The sequence below is a fragment of the Strix uralensis genome, chromosome 25 (assembly GCF_047716275.1).
Source record: "Strix uralensis isolate ZFMK-TIS-50842 chromosome 25, bStrUra1, whole genome shotgun sequence".
Lineage (NCBI taxonomy): Eukaryota > Metazoa > Chordata > Aves > Strigiformes > Strigidae > Strix > Strix uralensis.
The window spans coordinates 6,417,109-6,437,466 of NC_133996.1; the positions used below are offsets into that span (position 1 = coordinate 6,417,109).

A 20,358-nucleotide genomic window follows, 5' to 3' on the forward strand; every position below is an offset into this window, starting at 1 on the left:
TCCAAACCAGATACACTGGGGAGGAAGGAACCCTCTTTTTTTCTGACAAGAGCGGGTTTTGACTTGAGGAAAGAAATACCATAATTAATATGCACGCAGAGTACCATCAGCTCAGGGCTCACACAATTAGCTGAGCTCCCTCCCCTGCAGCTGCACAAAGCCACCCACACACCCAAGGAAAACCAGCCTTCATACCTGTTCTTTAGGTGACTCCTAAATCCCTCCAGACTTTCACACTCTCACTGTTACCACTTTTTGTAAAAGCTTAAAATTTACCTTTTGGATAGGCCTTGGTCAGGTTTTGTTGAACATCAGCGTAAAGTTGCAGTCATAATAATTTAAGTTTTCCCTGCGGCCACAGCTGCAGGAACGCGGCGTTTACCCCAGCCCTGAGCTGTGATTCTCTCTTGTATATAAAAGTGTCAAGTGACCCGATTCTGCCTCCGCTGAGCCTGGTTCTTTGCGTGCTGCGAGTCCTTCGCTTCCAGGCCAACACTGTTCTCGCCTGGCATTTGGGACACAGCCCTGCTACAAAGCAGATGGAGTTGGTTTGATTCGGATGAAAGGCTCCAAACCCCCACACCTGAAGTGAACAACTCGCACCGACCACAGCAGTGTTTAACACAATCTGTTACACTGTTTAAAAACAAGCTAAAGTCAGCTGAGGTTTCACTGCAATATTTTATTTGGGAATTTACATATACACAGGATAAAGTAGACCGCAGAAGTCTGACTTCTTGCTCACGCTGATGAATTTAAGCAGTTGTGTTCTACTGAAGATGAGAAAAGAAATCTGACCCACCCACTTCTTATGCCTAGATTAAAATGTCAAAAGCTAGCTGGGAAGGGGTACCAGGATTACACAGGAACAAAAAAAATATGAAAAAAGTATAAATTAGGATGTCATAGTCATTTTAAAAGTGTAAGAAAACTTGCAGTGGGCTCTCAGCCCTTGATAAGTTAACTCTCAGTTAGATCGTTAAAAGTTAAATACATCAATACCACATATTAGACAGAAAAGCCACTCTGAAGTGCAAGTTTCACATTCCAAACAGCTTGCCCCCACACTGTGCGAGAATCCTGCTTGCTCACGGGGGGAGGGAGAGGGGTCTTCAAAATGACTTTGGTTCCAATGAGGGTTGGCGAGCCAAGCACAGCGAGGCCTCAGCTCCGGAGAACTCCACTCAAGGGAAGAGGTAGCAAGGCTTGCTTGCCCCTGGGCTTGGGTTAAAATCCAGTTCCTCAGCACCAAACAAGGCTTCCACCCCTCTGCTAACCAAAACCCCTACTAATACTAGAGTTTAAGTGATTCTTAAAAGGCCTGACATTCCAGGCAGTATTAAGGACAGATTTCCCAAGTTCCTCAGTCACATCTCTGCCAAGATACCCAGCAGGACACTAAGTGCTACCCAGAAGCATTAGTGGAGGTTTGTGCAAGGAGGGGGTCCACCCCAGAAGTGTGCATTGACTGTGCTAAATACAGGGGAGCTCATGTTCTGACCACTGAGGTTTCACCGTGTCTGACAGTGAAAAGGCAGAGATGGGTCTCAGTTATGGAAAGAGGTTCAGGCTGGGTGGCCAGCCAGAAAGAAAAACCCTGAATGTCTCATGGAGCAGTTTTGAAGAACAGAACAGAAGGCAAAAACGGTCACAACGCAAGGGATCATTTCCACATCTGAGTGCTGAGGGACTGATTGCTTCCCTGGGCACCTCCTCCACCCATTGACTGTCCATAGCCCATCATGCCATTAGCTCCATAGAAGTTCATCCCAGCCATCTGCTGGGTCATCTGCAAAGGGGAGAGGAGAGAAGTCAAGGCTACATCAAGGAGGCTGCCAGCCCACAGCAGTTAAAGGCAAAACTCTTGCTCCCCAACATATTACAGGCTTAAGCAAGTTCTTCTAAAGAGTTACAGTGAACAGAAGTCACTGGCTTCCCAGGCATACGCCCGTCTAGCAAGCTGAGGAAGTTTTCATTTTAGCTGATGTTGCACTGATTTTTGTTCTCCACCGAGCACTGAGACCTCTGCACAAGTTACTCCTCTGTGATCCCTCAGTTCACCTGCAGTATCAGCAGACCTCACCCAACCCCAGGAGCCAGGCTATGACAGCACTGAAGCCTTCAGGTAATGAGCTAGGTTTAACGGCACATGCCTCCTCCCCTGCCCTCCACCCAGCTGTGGGTCAGCAGCAGATCACCCCTCACCTGAGCAATGTTCCACTGAAGCTGCTGCGCTGGCTGCACACCGTAGACAGGCTGGGGAACCGCTGCCATACCAGCTACGTAGCCGGCCTGCTGCGCGGCCATCATCCCGTTGGGGACACCGATGACCGCAGCCTGCACGTTACCCACGTATCCAGCTGGAATGGCCATGGGGGTCACCATCCCTGTGGCTCCAGGCTGGGCCATCATTCCCACCGAGGGTGCCATCATGCCTCCCATCATGCTGCTGGAGGGGGCTACTCCTGGGAAGCCAGTATATGCCGCTGCAGGATATGCCATCTGAGCTGGGGCCATGAACATTGCTCCTAGAAAAAGGCAGAGAAGCAACAAAGGGAAGAACTGCTGCCGTTGTTATCAGGGGCTGAAATGCCAACCTTCAAATCTGAGACTATCACAACATTCACTTGGCCATGACACCCAGACTAAGCTGCTCAGTATGCTACTCACCAGTTCTCAAGAAGGACCACCTACATTCCCACATCTTTGCTTGTCAGCTATCGGGACACCCCACGCACTCTGAATTAGTGTGCTGCCGTTCAACAGCTCTATTCTGAGATCTGTTACCTTGCGCAGGCAGCTGAGGTGTTTGAGAGCCGTACAAGGAGAGGATAGAGTCTTTAGAGAGCTGCTTCTTTGCCACTTCCTCCCCTTTGCCTCCTGGCTCAGGGAAGAGATTCAGGTTTTCGGGAACAGAACCAGCACTTCCAGATGTCGGCATAGAGCCACTGACCTGAGACAGAGACAGCACAAGGGCAGGAGCTGCACTCAGCACCAAGGGAAGACACAGATCAGCGTCGCATTGCAGCATCCACCTCAGCTTTGTCAAGCACTGATCTTCCCCACTTACCTTCCTGGAGTCAGAGTTTGATCCCACCGACGCGAAAAGATCAAGATCCTTCTCTAAGCTGCTGGGCCTGCCGTTTGTAACGGCGGCCGTCACGGGAGCATCTGGGGAGACAAAGCTGTGACGGACGGTCCCGCTGAGGGGCAGCCACTGAAGCACTTTGCACATACACCACTCAATCCAGCGACCCGACCTATAACCTCCGTTAGCCAACACGTGTTGCCAGCTCTTCGCTCGTCCTGGTGCTGAGGAGGAACTGGCTCAGGAGCAAGTGCCCTGCACCGTATCTGTCCTACTAACCTCAGAGCAGCCAGGAGCCACGCTGTCTGGAGCCCACTACAGCTGCTCCTGTAATACTACAGGCACCACCATGGCACCAGCATAAAGGAAAACATAAGGAAAACTGTTTCTGCTGCAGTGCCGAGCACTGGGCTTGAGTTGCACTGGAGCAGTTTAAGCAAAACACTCTAGTATTCCCATCACCTATTCTTCACCTGACATGGGAAGTAAAGTACTAAAAGCTCACCAAATTCCCCAGATGGTCTATAGGGCCATTGTAGCAAGTGCAATAAGGCTGGAAAGGCTCTTACCAAGTCCTAGCAAGTCCATCACTGGCTCAGTAGATTTAGGAGAACTTTTTCTAGACTGCTGTGTTTCTTCTTTCTTTTGAGGCTAGGGAAAAAGAACACCAGAAATCTTGTTCAAATTTTGGTTTTACTCTGATACATTAGAGGCTCTAATGAGAGATTAACCCTTAAAATTCTTTTTTTCCCAGTGGACATGAGCGCTTCCAAAGCAAACCATTTCAGAGCAAGTATTACATGGTTGTTTTATTGTCCCGTTATGTTGCAACCCACTGTCAAATTCAAGCATGCTCTGAACTAGGAAAGAAATAACTGCTCAAGCTGGAAAGCTAAGCAGGGAGTAGCTGGATTCCAATCTGCTCTGCACTGTGAGGCAGAACACGTCTGCTTAGTATCTGGTTGAGCAGAGGAAAACAAGCTACTACCATTAGTGTGACTCAGTGCACCCCCTGCTATGACTGAGGCCAGAAAAAATGCTTCCATATCAAGCTGGGTTACCTCTGTTCTGCTTGAGAGAAATCTTTACAATTGATCCATGATCATGCCTTCTGCTCTTACCATTTTCACCTTCTCAAAGATGATAGGTTCCAGTTTTCTTTCTGATACTGGCTCATTATTCCTTTTCCATTTGTCATCCTTTTCTTTCTGTAAGGCAAAACACACTGACATGAGGGTCAAAACACATGTCACCATATCAAAAGTTCACACAGCTTTACATGATGTTGTTACTAATCTAAAAAGCCTCAAAGATACAGCTGAAGGCCTATATTTGAAGCTAGTCCAACTCCCTGCTCAGAGCAGAACAAGATGGCCTTCAAAGGTCCCCGCCAATTTAAATTCTTTCTACAGAATGACTGAATGCAATCAGCCTTGGAGAAGAGATTAGTCACTAATACAGGAAATGTTTTCATAGAGTCACTGCTTACTCATAAGACAGACATACACTTATATCTTAACATGTATTCAAGCTTCTGTAGAGGTGATTAGAAACTGACCCTAAATGCACTGATGTCAATACTTCGGTCCATGTATTTCTTCTTTTCATATTTATCCCGAATGAAGCTCTCCACAGCTCTGCAAGCAGCTTGTTAAAGACAAATGATTCAAGAATAGAAGACTTACGTAGTATTATTTGACATGTGGATACAAAGTACAGGATGTAACTAAACTAACGACTGTTTAAAGAGCATTTCCAGCAGTAACTTTCTTAAAATAATTCAGTGTTGGATCCAACTACTTTAGCTACTCAATTTTTGCCCTCGGGTTATTCCAAGCCTGACGGTGCTATAAAAGGTACATTAAATCAGGGCTTAAATTCCTAGTCTATTTTCTTCGCTGATGTGTATTTACTTCAACCATCACTTAAGAGCATACATGTCATCAGCACAAATCACACAGTGGTCAGAAATGGATCCTGCACATACAAAAGCACCTCAGCCACCAGCTTAAGACAAAAAATGATGGCAGAGAGGTGCTCTGGTGTTTCTTTAGGCTCACGTCACTATAACCCTGCTGCTCTCAGCATCTAGAAATCCTCCTGTAAGGTAAGAGTTATACCTTAATTTTTCAGAAGTGTTAAACCTTTTTATCTGTCTTTACTGAGAATTCTAAATGCTCAGCACTTTCAAAAGACAACCCTCCTATTTGCCACAGACTCTAAAGTGCATCTCATGCAATAGCTTCAGGTCGTAACATTTGCGTTCCAGTTCTGCACCCTTAGAGCTCAGAGCAATCCTTTCAGCCCACTTCTGCTTCGTTCTGTAAGCAAGCAGCCCGCGGGTGAAGCGACACTGGGAGGGTGCCTAGCTAGGAACTCATTCTCACAGCTGATGCCCAGGCACATGAAGTTAAACCTCCCATGCAAGGAGCGCAGCTACAAAGCGACAAGATGAAAAGACTCCGTGTTTCCCCAGCAGCAGAGGAAGAAAGGATGCTGATCTGTTTGAGGTCGCCTGAAGTTCTCTGGCAGGTAGGCTTCATACAGACGATTTGCTTTTCCATTTCCCATCTCTTGCATGCACTGAAATTCAAAAGAATTCTTGAACCGTTTGCTTCACGGATATTAAAGCTCTTACATGTGCTAGCGGGCCAGGCTAGCGGGCCAAGCAAGAGTGTTAACTAGAAGGCAGGTGTAGACTTCTGAAGTCTGTTCTGTACCTGAAAGCCACTCTTAGGCTTTTGGTGCAAGCCTACTGGCTGGGAATCCCCAATGCAGGGGCTATGATCCCCCCACCCACTACAATTAGCCAATCCTAAGCACCACAGCACAATATTTATTCAACCACAAGATAAATACCACATTAGCAACCTAAAATCACTCTGGTAGTCCAGGATTTGACTTCTGGAAACCTCAAGGAGAGGAGGTGGGGAGCAGCTCCAGACAACAGCGGCCTTTGGCAGTTTTACAGAAGCTTGCAGAGCATTTGTCTTTACCCTCTGATGTTCGCTGAGCCTCAAATAATGACATTTTCCCTCCCAATCTAACCTAGCTTGGTATCTTCTTCCTGCTTCACTTCCCACGTTTGGCCTATTCAGACTTTGGTTACTTCCCCGTTAATGAAGCCCCGCTAACAGACCACCATTCACATTTCACTCTCGTTACCTGTATCTGTTCTTGTGTCCACTGGTCAAGATTGACAGATTTTACCCTGGATATATGAACTCCGAGGTTCCTGTGGATCCCAGCACATCGAATACAGATGAACACACCGATATTCCAGGATGCCCATCGTGGCCCTGCAAAGAGACACAAGCGTTTTACACCATCAAGTCAACCTGTAGTTGCCCCAAGCAACTGAGAAACTGTACCAAGTGAACTGGGACTGAGGTGTTTGCATTTTCATCCAGATTAGGAATTGGAATCAGACATCAGCAGGATGTTTAAAGGTTGTCTCCCAATCATTATACTTAGAGCTAGTATTTTATAGCCTCCCTCTTCCATTTGGAGAGCTCTACGCAAGACAAACAACTCTAAGAGGAGGAGGGAAGAAAATAGGCATTCAACCACCCAAGACACTATAAACCTCTGATTTCATCTTGCTTAAACCAACATAACAGTCACGTCAATATAAATCTGTGGTCCTGCTCTCGGATAACCTTATTGCAGTGGAATCAGCTCCAGAATATTCACTACCGCTCTAGGAAAAGCAGCATCAAATACTCAGCATTTGACATACGGACTGCATCATCAAATCTTCTGTCAGCCTTGTGCAGGAAGATACAGCTGAGTAAGGAGAACAGCACAAAGCCCAGTGCTTTGGCCACCAAAAACGTAGAGCCAGGGACAGAACCCCAGATTGTGATCCCAGCCCAAGGCTGATTAACAGTTCACTCCACAGTTTCGACAGCTCTGATCAGATTCACAGTTTGCATGCGGCTTTCAGACAGGCAGGAGAGCCCCAAGGAGCAGAAGGGAGATCATGCCAGGGAAAAAAACCACGAGGGAAAGATTAACAAGCTTAATTTTACTCACTGCAAACAGTTCCTCTGAAGGAAACCCAGCAATGCATTACCCAGGGGACGGCAGAGGTCCACAGGCACTCACAGTCCCCCTCCCAGCCAGGGCCAACAGCCCCTGGCCATCGAAACCCTCAGTCCTGCTGAAGGAAGACCAGCTTGGGCAATAATCCTCTGCAGGGCAAGACAAGCAGGTTTTAAAACGAAATCATCTGGCTAGAGCTGTCAGCCAGCCACACAGCTAACGTGGCCAGCTCCCACCGTGGGTTGGCTAGCACTGTCCATGGGTGACTAGCCAGATAGCCACAGCGAAGCCACAGCCCGAACAAAGGACCTGAGAGCCTCCAATAAACTGTGCTAGCCCTTTTTATAGGCATTACTGCAGATGAAGAGTTATTCTGTCTTGCCATAGTTAAAATAGCAAGCCTCAAAGTTAATGAGACTGAGGTGGGAGGGGGAAGAGGGGGAAAGTGTAATTTCAAAGCCCTAAAAAAGCAGCACTGTATTTGACTCTCCTGGATATGCTAGCTGGTTGTTAACAGTTTAATTCCTATTCACTGGGAAAGTCTAGAGTATCCTGAGGGATTTGGTGCTGCTAATGCAACTGGTGGCTCACGGTCCCTTCCAGGGCAAGCGCATGCAACCTCTAACTTACTCCACCTAATTTACGTAGTGATTTTTAGAAAATCTTTATCAAGTCTTTTGTCCTCTCCTGCCATTACTTTCTGCTTTTTCACTAGAAGAGTGACCCTTCAGAACGATACTAATTTAACAAAGCTGATCGAAGTCACTTCCCAGCTTAGGAACAGCTCTTGGCAAAGACCTTAATAGAAGCATAGTCTTGCCTATACCTCAGTTCCTTTATTATACCTACTGAAATCTAGGACTGAATGCATCAAAGCAGGGGCCCATACTTTTAGCAGCACCTAAGTATGCCAGTTACAAAGTAGAGCATGAGAATAAAAGGCTTGTTCAGTGTTACGCCTGTCACACACCAAGGTGAAGCCAGGAACCCTGATCCTTCATTTGATTTATGTGTGGACTTCTCTCCCAGATACACCCTGAAGGCTATAACGTGAGACTGCCGGCAGGATTAAGCATGAGATTCAAGGTTAGATTTAAACTCTAGATATATTTAGCCTTTATAGGACCAGAAGGATTAATAAACAGCTAGATACTACATCAGGGCTGTAGTAATCAGCTCACTGGTTTGTCACATGTGCTAGCTCAAGCCACTGCAACCTCCTACCCTGCGATGCCACATAAGAGAATGACTCAGTGGTACAGTCTGTTATACCCACCCTGCTTTAGTGCTACTTCATTCGTGATGCAGGATCTGAAATAGCAAGGGCTGAGTACGGAAATAACAGCTGACCATTGCTGCAACTTGTAGATCCCAGCTCTGGAAGACCCCAGTACTGAAGCAGCTTCATTATGTCAGTGAATATTTTAAAAAGAATATGTAGTGTTTCAAAAGTCCTCCTAGCAGCTAGCATTTGGCTTAGTGATAAATAGATATTATACAAGCAAGGGTAGTTCTCTTCACTGATGCTTGTTCCAGCCAGGGTCTGGGCATCCTTGCAGTGCCAATATGTGCCATAAGAAGGGCTTCAGGTCTACAGACCAGAGGAAATGCCAGAAGTTTGGGGATGTGGGGTCATTTTTGTCCAGAGCCAGGAGGAAGATGCGATCCCAGTAGTTCAGTAGTCTGCTCGGACACAGCGGTGACTCTAGAGCCACACAAGCAGGATATCTGGACAGTTCTCCGAAACACTGCGCAAAGGCTGCAGCCAGCTCTGCAGTTCCACAGGACAAGTGAATTTGAACTCTAGCTCTAAGCACCCCATGCTTTGGGATATAACTAGTAATTTCTTTAGCCTACTGACACAGCCCTGTATTCTATGAACACTGATAAAAAAGAGGAACAAGATGCAGCTACACCCCTCGAGAGTGAAAAGCAGCTGCACAAGAGAACCACTTGCCTGGACAGCAGCAAAGCGTTGGCACAGCGAGGGGCAACATCACAGGGCAAGAGCTGCTGCCTGAAGAGTCAGTGCTGAGCACAACTGTAGCCTGGCCGCAGCGGTGCGAGGTGCGAGGCAAATGAAGTTTGTCCGGTTGAATCGAACTCCAAATAACTTCATGCTCATTAAAATTACCATTTGGTGCCTAGGGCAGTGACGAACATCACAGTTTCTTCTACTGAAAGCGAGGGTGTCCCAAGCAAGATGGCCTGTCCTAATCCAGCTGCCACCGAGGAAGCAGCAGGCCAAAGGCCAGACATCCCGGTTAGGTTGGGTCAGATGTAACATGCAGAGGCACCAGCCCAAACACACACTCTTATGAGACCTTCAGCTTTCCTAGTATCTAATGTCCCCAACCATTAAGCTAAAAATGTCATTTTTACCATTTCATTTCTTATAAAGCACTTAGTTTTGTGGGCAAGGGCAGGATGGGTTTCGATGCAGATGTAAACAAGCCTCCCACTTCCCTCTTTTGAGGCCACGATGAAGGAGCTCGTGCTAGAAATCACACAAGGAAGTGCCCAGTAAAGATCTGGCTGGGGAGAACTCTGTACAGTCATTTCCCCACAGCTTCACATGCCATTTTCAAGGTGACTGACTTGCAGAAAGCCCCAGGTGGTATTTACAGATGAAAGTTCGGTCACATGTTGCAGCTTTTAACTTCCCAAAAACTAAACCGAGCTGCAGACTGAGCACTGACAGAAGGGGCAAAACGCCTTAGTGGAAGTTAAGGGCAAAAGTTTGACAAATTTTTTTCTGTCAGTTCAGTCACTTTAGAGATCAACACAGCAGCGTTTATCAGCATTACCAGAGCTGCCGTGGAGCTCTATCTTCCCTTGCAGCCTTTGTGCACGCCCTGACACTCACCACTGACTGCTTGCACGAGGGCACGGCACAGGGAGCACTTTACCCTCTGGGTTCAGTGAGTCATGGACACTTATATGCAAAAGGTTTTAGGACAAGGCTAACAAACATTTAGCTTGTTGAACCACTAGAAAGAAACATGAAAGAAGTTGGTCCTCGCATGAATACTCTCGCTAATGTTATAAAAATAGTTCCCTTGAGGCTGGCATCCTCACAGCCTCCAGATGGCTTTAGAGCTTGAGGCCTAAATGAAAACTCACTCCCCATATGCAAAACTGGGAGTTCGCTGCAATGACAACCAGTATCAGACAGGCAAGCCTGATGCTGCAGACACTTTTGTTTCAGTGTTACCACTAATTTTAACATGCATGGTAAGCAAGTTACTTGGCACTAACCTGAGCTGGGCATAGCTTGCTCTGTTTAAGCATCACATGCCCCTGTGCATCACCTCATATGTGCACAAATTCTTTCTGGAGAATGCCAACCATCTGCAGGTGAACGTGAGATTAAAGAAAATGACAGTTCTGAGTAATAATCAAAACAGATTTAAGAGCCCAGCTACACACTCAATTCTGGCACAATATTAAGGCTAGATCAGCCCACCTTGGGATATATTCCTAGCCTGGCAGTGGTCATAGGAAGATCACGAGTTTAAAAGCATCTACTGCTCACTTTTCATTTTAGAAAGCTGCACTGAACATTTGGGTGCATTCCTAAGCGAGGATGCACCACCACCCAACAGAGACTACAAAGCTATGTGCGAGAACTCAGCTGCCCAGCCAGTGCTTCCACGAGACAGTTTCACAGCCTGTTTTATATCCCAGACTGTCAAAATAAACACCACATACCAAGCTGGTCATACCAGCTTCAGTTAGCATCGAAGCCAGAATCATGAATGCCTACAAGGGCTGCCTGAATGATCTGCCCTTACTGAAAAGGCTCCCAATTCCCTTTAAAACCCCAGCACAGCCTGGCTAGTTCACCTCACACCATGTCACTTGCTGAAAGTTCACACCCTTGAGTGTTTTTAAATCAAGGAATCCCAAGGGGATTCATTCCTCACCCTTTATTCCAGCATTAAATTTTGGCTCAAGCTACTCACTCAAGTTTCTTCGGTAATAACCCTCCAGAAGGGATTTAAAAATAAAGCAGAAGTTGGCTGCAAAGCCACTGCTCTTTTGAGAAGAGGGGTCAGGAAAAAATAGATGCTTTCATAGGCAGGAAGGAGAGAGCATCGCTATTCAAAGCCTAATGAAATATTCTTCGTGCAAACAATCATTTGCCTCGCAGGCTCCCAGCCTGTGAGCACTCCAGCAAAAGCCCAGCTGTAACAGGGAAATGTGCCTGCTCAGCCCATTGATCCCAGCTAACACTGCTGCATGTGTTGGACTACGGCGTCGTACAGCCAACCCCTCAGCACTCGCAGGGGAAGTGGATGTGGGAAATTCTCCTTGGAGCCGGATAATCCCTGCGAGATGACATTCACATCCTCTCGTACAAGCCTTCACCAGTACTTGGAAATTTCTCATCGAGTCAAAAGTTGAAAAGCCCTACTTTTTGCAGAGCCAAATGAGGAAATAGCCAAGTATCCAAGAGCTTCCTTTGACTTGTGGTTTCCTTATTCTGGAAAGAGATTGCTTAATGACTTACTGAAATTCATTCTGCTCATAGAAAAGCTATGACAAAGGCTGTCTTACAAAACAACTTCCTCTGCTCTTTACTGTAGATGTCTGTTCTACAGTCAAGTGTTCAGATTAGTGTGGGGAAACAAGGTAAGCTCTGCTAGTGAGTAAAAAGCAGAGTTAAACTCCACTTCAAGACCTCTAGATTATGCTGTTTAGTTATTGACACAGTACTGGCCTGGGCATGCATCCTGACACAGGGTTTGTGGACCTATCTGAAATTTGAGGAGCACTAATACCCGCTGTACCCCCAGATTTTGCACCAGACTAAGCTATTTGTGTAGTTTTCAGGAAGCCATTGGAACCCAGCAAAACAGGGACGCTAAAGCCAAAAAGCTCTGTAGCAAGGGAGTTCGATAAGGATATATGCCTAGTTAAGTAGCTTAGTGGTTCAAAAATTCAACTTTATGCCATCCTTTGTAAGATGAAAGAGCTGTTTTCGGGGTTTTTCTTTGTCTTTTTTATTTCAGTAAAAGATTGCTGCAGTAATTATAGGCTTTAACCACTCTTTGCAGGAAAAGGGAAGAGCCAGGGGCGTCTATGGGGGTTGAGAATATTGCTTCCGACAACAGCTTGGAGCTTTGCCTTAAAAATCTTCTTGGCTGTATTAGCAGCAACCAGCATACTCTCTCCTTCCCCAAACCATAATGTTGGCTACAGGTACCTTACTGGCCAAGTCAGACCAAGTTGACTGGTGCTGGCTCCATTGCCTCTCAGGAACAGACTCTGAATCTTCTAACAGTTCACCAGAAACACGTAACATCTGAGCACCCAGTCACCCTGAAGGCAGCACTGGCTGGGAGTAGCGGTACGCTTGCAGAAGCAGCCTTCAGTGCACATCTTATCAGTGTTACCATCTTGTTCTTTGAAGAAGTGCAGTGATGATACAGACGCAGATGGAGCAAGGTGGAGGAAATTAAAATAGATGCTGTGAACATCTGTGATAGATGCTGTGAAGGGTGGGTCCTTCCTGCTGTTTAAGAAAGTGATGTTTATTACTTCAGTAAATAAACGGAAAGTGACAATTTCAAGCAGATGCTGTAGCAAGAATCCATGCAAGAGGACTGGTTAACATTACCAATACTGATGGCAACACAGCCTCAAGATCTAAAAATCAGTCAAGTTCCACGATCCACATATTTCCTGTGGTCACTAGGTTTGGACCAGAACTACACACTAGTCAGTCCCAGAAGTTGCTAGGCTAAAGGCAGCAGATATCGAGGACTCCAGAATTCCCATGAAATGCAAAAAATTGAGGTAGTAGGTCAACACCATCCCCATGCCCAAATGCCCATGTAAACAGCAGGATGCAAACTCACACTATCACTACTATTTTACACCATCAAAATTCAACTTAGAATTGCTCCACCATAAAATCCCTTGCAAGATGTCTTTAATTCTTCACTGCATGTTAAAAAAAAATACTTGGACCCTATCTTCCAATCTCATTTGAGTTGTGGAGATAGTAGAAGTCACTAAGTCCTTAAAATAGTTTCAAACAGAGGAAGGAGTCTCAGCTCCTGGGCCACTTTTTGTTTGATTAAGAATCTCCTCAATATCCAGAGCTAGACATGAACTATTTTTCACTATCACAGTTACCAAAAAGGACTTGACATTCATAAGGAAAGGGCATAACCTGGCCAGTAAGGAATGGAATGTTTTGCCAAAAATAGGAGGTAAGCAGTTTAACAAGGCACTGAAGGTCTGATCATAGCACAGGTAAATCCAGCTTCGCAGTCAGAGGAAGCTTTGCTCTAAGACAGTTTCTCTTAAAAGCTCAAACTCTGTCCTAGATTTCTGGGGACACATGAAGTAATCACTATTCTGGATCAACCTGAAGGAGACTGAAGCTATTCTTGATTCTCTAGTTGGTTTTGATAACCTACTTGCATTTTGAAAGATGAATTACCTTTAAACTGCAAAGAAATTTTCTGAAGAGGCTGGCACACAAGTTCCTGAGCGTGTTTGAGATCTTATGTAATTCCTCTGGCAGTTACTATAGGAACAAACTTTTACTAAAGTTGCAGCTATGCTCTGGGAATCACATGGCATTTTTTGACCCTTAAGTTACACCCTCTGCTATACAGCCACTCACCACACAGGCTCTCCATGTCACTGGAGGTCAATAGAGTTGGTACAGAAGAACGATGGTATTAAAGCTGACGTGGTTTGCCAAGATGCCCTCTGCTTGGAGGATTATCTTCGTTACCTATTTCTGGCAGATGTAGAGACATGCATTCAGGGATGTGATTCAGAGCTCTGCGTCTCTTTTCTTAAAGGGTATCTTCCTACAACTCTCCTAAGCACAAACCAATTCCAGGGTAAGTCCCCACTGGAAAGGCTGATGTTTTTTTCCTCACTTTGTGGCTTGAATGGGAAGTCACAACTTAACTTCGAGCAGCTGTGTGTAGGGTCAGGCTCAGGCTAGACAGAGCTGTGTTCCCTCCCTGCCAGAGTCTTCCACCATGGCAGCACCACTCACACTCCAGATGAGGATCACTAAGGCATAAAGCCAGTCTCACAAACTTAATTTCTGAACATTTACACTCACCTGAAATTAATACTGCTTTATGCACAAGTCTAGTCTTTTCAGACCTGACTTTAGAAGGGTAGAACAGTTCAAAAGCAGAAGAGAAAATGTAGCGCTCATTAAGATAACTGCAGAATATTGTGACTGCAGCTAAGAATTAAAATGAGTATGCAAGCACATATGCACCCCTCTGGCAAGCTTCCATTACATAAGACTGAGTTTTCTCCTAATACAAGATTTTTCTAAGGCAAGCTGAGAAGCTTTAGTCCTACCGCTTTGGTTTTTGAAGCCCATTGCAGGCAAACAGTATGCATCACTACCCACTGCTCAGTTTTCCCATAATGATCATTTCTTCATCACATGCAGTTGTTCTAGGCAGCTATTTAAAAAGTTACTCTTCATATTGCTTTTGCTGAAAAGGAAATTCAGCTGCGACTCAATAGTCTGCTGATGGAGGAGTTGAGTCACAACAGATTTTTGTTGACTATTAGCAACATGTTTTATATTAATACTAGTTTGGCTGGACTAAACCAACTGTAATAAGCTAACTCCCCCATTCCACTGGAAGTCATCCTTCTTTAACTGCACCTACTCTAACCCTAAGCTTTTCATCCTGCTCTTCCAGCTTCCCATCCAATATTTAACCACCTCTTCACAGATATTTTCAAAGTTCTACCCCTCTTTCAGAAAAGACTGCTCGAGGAATTAGCTCTGCGTTTCTGTTGTGCTCAGCAACAAATAGTTTCCCACCTAAGCACTAAAGTTAGAAGAAGGGGTTGATTTCAGGATGGAGCCCACAGTTCTCACAAGACACAAGGGACAAAGGGAAGAGTCAGACAAACCAGGAGCAGCACAGGGCAACCTGAACTGATGGACAGACACAGCAGTCCTCGCTGGTGCTCCCGGCGGAGGAACCTGCCGTTCCGACGTCAACGAAACTGGATCCAAGGAGCCTGTTGGATAGATAGGACTGGAAGAGCAGAGGGGAAGAGTTTGGGAGGAGGAGAGAATCAAATAGAATTAGCTGTATGTTACAGAAGTTCAGCACAGAGCTTTAGAGTCAGAAATGCAGAGAAGAATCCAGTTAATGTAAGTGTTACTCATCACAAGACATTTCCCATTTACTGGAAGACATCTGAATGCTCCGGTCAAGTCCAACTTGCACAGATTACACCACATCCCTCCCTCACCTACGTTGCAATTTCAGCCTCCAGACTCACTCCGATGTTCAGCAGCGTATCTTCTGACAGATACCTGATACAGTCAGACGGCCCAACAGTCACACTATCTTACACACACGCGAAGCCACAACTGCCCTCAGAAGGCCCTTTGCCATGAGAAACACACTGCTAGAAGAGATCCCACTCACTCATCAACAGCTTCTCTTCGAAGGTGTTTTGTTCAAGCAATTCATGCAGCAACGGCCTTCAAAAAGAGGATTATGACAATTCATAACTCCAGCTTTTAGTAAAGACAGCCACTCTACCACCTTAACCACACTGGGCAGTCCTGAGGGAGAGCTGCATGACTGCTGGCGGTGCAGTGCTGCTAGGACTCCGTGCTGGATCACGGCTTTTGATCATTAATATTACTATCGTGACAGCATTCAGAGCTGCACGTCAAAACCACCGAGATGAGTAACCTTTGATAGCACTTGCAGGGGGCAATACGCTGTTCTGTTTGTGCCTAACGTGGCCCGGAAGGCTGCCAGTGAGCTCCTGAGCCCTGTTTTGATCAAGTCATGAAGACCACTCTCACATACACATAAGTTTTCAGTCCTAAGCTCCACTGCCAGAAGGCAGTCTAGCCACACTGCTTCGGCACAGGATGTACTACTTACTACCCAGCCACCCACTTTTGATCAGATCACCCAGTTTACCCAGGTACTTTTGACAGAAAGTTTGCAAAGCAAAGAGGAAGAAGCAGGTGAGAGATCTCACCCAACTTCCTCCAATACAAGAGCCTCTAACCACTGCGGTGCTTTTTGTCACAGAAGCAAAAACCATCCTGAGCTCTCTTTCCCAGTTTCCTTGTCCTTTTTTCCTCACCAGCAACTTAGACCCAGGACACTGACAGCAAGGAAGCCATCAGGCTCACACTTCTGCAGTTCTCCTTTCAGGCTCAGCTGTGTAACTCTTACAGAAAAGTTATGCAGAGAAAGCATGTGAAGCCATCACTGTCTCCAATAGCTCGTCGGAAGAAAAGCCTTGGGAAGAGTGACGTGCCCCATGGAAGCTACTTGAATCCCAGACATACGAGGGAAGGAGAATATATTGGAGAAACTAGTTTTCCACCCTTATCACACTTAAAGATGCAAGTCGGACTAGGAATCACTTGTACGCACTGCCTGATGGCAGGACAGTAATAACAAGAAACAGAAGATGACCTTCTCTCCAAGCAATCACTTTGATGAGGGCAGAAGAGATGGAAGATACCCAACTGTTTGCTATACTGGTCCCAGAGTGCCGGGCCCAACATTAGAGAGACGATATTCCTGAAAACTAGACTTCCACCCTAACACTGAGAATTTCTGTAGAGCATGAAATCAAGTGGGTACATACCAGCTCTGCAGCTCACACTAACAGGTACTGTAATCTCATTTAGTTCTGTATATAGAAGTGGAAAAAAAATACAGTAATGAAACCCAGCAAGTAGCTAGGTCATTGGGAACAGGCATAATGGAAGTGTGGGTGGCATCTGAACAGTCTCTGCCTATGTGTCACACCAGCTCTGAAACGCTCAGATCAAGCAGCGAATCACTACAAAATTCAGTAACTTCAGCATAAAAACAGATGGTCAGAAGTCAGTGGTTTATTGTAAAAGTGTCTTGTAGGTGCTATGTGAGCTGCCAGGTTCTTACTCTGCCTTCAACTTTGTTGAAACTCATGCAAAAATCCTTATGATCTTGAACGTGAGCTGACAAAAGAGGGAGATGGCGTAAGAAACACCACCTGCCACCACCAACCAACCCCCCCAGCATCATTTACTAAGCAACCAGATTTCAGCCCTGACCTTGGCAACCTACTATTGACAAAGCTGTAGACAAGTACATTCTTCATGTATCTCAACTAGCGGAGCCAGACTTGCAATCAGCTAAAAACAGAGCAACAATCAGCTGCACAGAAAAGCTGCTGTTCTTCCAGGTAGCAGTGGAAACATTGAGGGAAGCCATCTGGAGCTAGCAAATACCACGTGGCCTCTCGTTAGCGCAGACTTGCAGAGTTTTAGTTATTAAGAAGCCATGTATCAAATAAAATGCGCTCTTTACTCTGCAGAAGTACACCTGGGGCTCGTTTCCATATGCGGAATGTCACCGTTACTTTCAGCAGCTGGAAGAACATCAGGCCTGCCTTGCCATCGCCACAAACCAGCTCCAGTGCCTTGCTGGGAGACCACCACATCAAGCCCCAGTAACCAAAACGCAGCCCAATATGATGCTTTGACTGGCACCAACTCCCAGTCGGACACCCGGCTGGAGAGCTTACTGCATATACACCTCCTGTGGCCACAGATGCCGTATGCTGCCCTCAAGAATGAGATTTCACATCCCCATAAGCCTCATTAGTATAGCAGATAATTATTTTGCCAGATAACTCAGTACAAGAGAAGCCTACTCGTCATGTCTGATGCAACCTATCTTCCCAGACATGGGCAGCTTCCGGCTTTAGTGGCAACACTGAACTGTACACTTTGACTTTTATGCGTAATTAACTGGAATACTGTGTTTCCAGGAGGTACTACGAACAGGAGAAGCTACAGAACCACATCAAAACACGTAACCTGGAACTGCGATGAGAATTTGTTTCCATAGTGTGTACGTTACTGTCTCACGCCTCAAAAGACAAGATAAGACAGCTATTTCTGCCCTTGGCACCGGCATTAGGAGCCAAGAGATAAGCGATTTGCGAGGAACATTCTGCTCTCTGCCAACAACACCATCTTCAAACTACATGGTCAACCAAAGCCAGGTGTGAAACATCTCAAAATACACCATCTCCAAGATAAGACAGGTTGCTACAAGGAGGTTATTATGTTTGGGTTTTTTTTTTTGAAGCAGGGCTGAAAACAAACCCTAATACCACCATTTTTAATGTTGTTCAGCAGTGCTCTCTGCAGTTTTTAGAGGTTGTACGGAGGTGACTAAGTCTCCCACTTACAGACTGACACAGAAAGACAGCCCCTGCTCAGAGTTCATTTACTGCAGCTACTGGGAAACAAGGCTCAAGTTCAATCTCTGAATCATTATAATAGCTCATTAAAATAGGATTTTAGGTAGGCATGGGCATAATCTTAACTCTTTTGCTACAGGAAAGCAAAGCATTTTACAGTAGCAAACTACAGAAAGGTATCTGCATCACCATGGAACAAGTAACAGTTGTTTTATTAATTTGTTTTGTCCTCTGGAATTCAAACATTTACATCTGACTTCCTCTCTGCCTCCCTCCCACTCCTTTCTAAGAAAGGTAAGGATCACAACATGCCTTGAAACCAATATTAAGTGGAAAAGGAAGCACAGAACAAAAATCTGAAATTCCTTCAGTGGTACGTGGTTCCAGGGCTAGGTTACAATTCCTTCCTTTCCCTGACATGCTGCACTTCCAACTGCTGCTCCTGTCTGATCCTCTGAAGATGATCTGCTGCTCGCAGCACAGCTGACTTACACGATATTACTCCTCAGCTGGAATGCCCTCCAAAATTACGCAACACCAGCTTTCCAGGTTCCTCTTAACACAAGACTTCTCCAGAAGAGCAGTCCCCACACGTGATTGTTTTCAGACTGACATTTCGGACCAAGCCCCAGCGCTGCCGGAAAGCCGATGAGTTGCCATAAGCAGATTTTGGGCAGTTTTCTGTTCAACTCACTTGCCGAAGGAACAAGAGCTGCAGAAGCAGGGTTAGAGGCCCCGGGAGCAGTTTCTCTGACAGGAGCACTGCCAGCACAGCCCTGCTGCAGCACAGCTGCTGCGACTAACAGTGATAAACTCTGCTGAAACCAAATCTGGGTTGTTTTGTTGTTTTTTTTTTTCCCCTCAAATACCAAGCGCCTGCTCAACCAAAGGGGAAACCACCTGCCGTTCTATGAACCCCCAAACCGCCCAGGTCCCCGCTGCAGCAGCCTTAGGCAGCCCACTGCCCCTGCCCGCGGCAGGAGCTTTCCCATCTGCTCACGGGGAGGCGGGGGTGGCTGGGGCGCGGAACCGTCGCCCCCCAGGGCCCAGCCGGGCCTGGCGTCCCTCCTCCCGCCGCTGCAGCGGCCCCCGGGGAGGGGGGAACGGACACCGGAGGGCCCCGAGAGCTCACGGCCCCGGCAGCAAGCTGCGGGTGGGGAAGAGGGGGGCAGCGCTCCGCCACACGCCGGCACTGAGGGGGTGGCAACCGCGCCGGCCCGGGCCCACCGGCCCCACCAGGCCCCGCCGCCCCCTCAACCGGCGCGGCCCGCGAGGAGGCCGCCGGTACCTTTGGCCTGGCAGTCGGCGCAGTACTTGTTCTCCTCCTCCACCAGCAGGCCGGCTAGCACCGCCTGGTAGCGGTCCACGTCGCGGACCGACTTGCCCGTCATGGCGCGGCCGGCGCAGCCCGCCCGCGGGTCACGGCGCCGCCGTCCCGGGCCCCCGCCGCTTCCTGCTTCCGGCCGCGGGGGGCGGGACAACGAGGGGGAGGAGCCAATGAGCGGCAGTGCGCGCGCTTTAAGGCCTTTCCCCCCACCGCCCTCCTCCCCGCCGCTCCCCCTCGGCGCTGATTGGCTACGGCGCCGACAAGCGCCCGCGGGAGCCAATCGGAGGAGGCGGGGGCGGGACGGGGGAGGCATGAATGGGCAGGGTCACGTGACGGGTCGAGCTGGGGGCGTGGGGCTGCTGCGGGGGGGGGGTGGGAGGGGGCGGGACGGGGGTAGGGGGGCTCGGGGGGGTGGATGAGGGGGTGCTGGGTGGGGGTACAGGGCTGTGGGATGGAGGGGGGCTGTGGGGGGCTGGCTGGGGGTGCAAGGGCTAGGTGGGGGGGTTCGGGGTGCTGGGGGGGGTACAGGGTTACTGCGTGGGGGCTTGGGGAGGATGGCTGTGGGATGGAGGGGGGCTGTGGGGGACTGGCTGGGGGTTTGGGGAGGCGGGAGGTGCTGGCTGGGGTGCAGGGGGGCTGTGGGTTGCAGGGGGCT

The 20,358-nt window shown here is 47.4% G+C and overlaps 1 protein-coding gene across 3 annotated transcripts; it reads right to left on the reverse strand.

The window, feature by feature from the left end:
- Positions 1-662: 662 nt before the first annotated feature.
- Positions 663-19,847, reverse strand: SMAP2 (small ArfGAP2). Of its 3 annotated transcripts, XM_074894576.1 has the most exons (12): positions 19,665-19,774; positions 15,070-15,177; positions 13,773-13,892; positions 6,254-6,387; positions 5,586-5,671; positions 4,647-4,725; positions 4,210-4,296; positions 3,658-3,739; positions 3,071-3,171; positions 2,788-2,953; positions 2,206-2,528; positions 663-1,789 (listed from the first exon to the last, which is right to left on the reverse strand). In XM_074894576.1, exons 3-12 carry the CDS (start codon positions 13,786-13,788, stop codon positions 1,664-1,666), a joined length of 1,200 nt encoding a protein of 399 aa, XP_074750677.1. In that variant the 5' UTR covers positions 13,789-13,892; positions 15,070-15,177; positions 19,665-19,774; the 3' UTR covers positions 663-1,663. The 3 variants fall into 3 exon arrangements, with proteins under 3 accessions (XP_074750677.1, XP_074750678.1, XP_074750676.1); XM_074894577.1 differs by lacking the exons at positions 15,070-15,177; positions 19,665-19,774 and adding an exon at positions 12,342-12,650; XM_074894575.1 differs by lacking the exons at positions 13,773-13,892; positions 15,070-15,177 and having other exon boundaries at positions 19,665-19,847.
- Between the last annotated feature and the right edge of the window lie 511 nt (positions 19,848-20,358).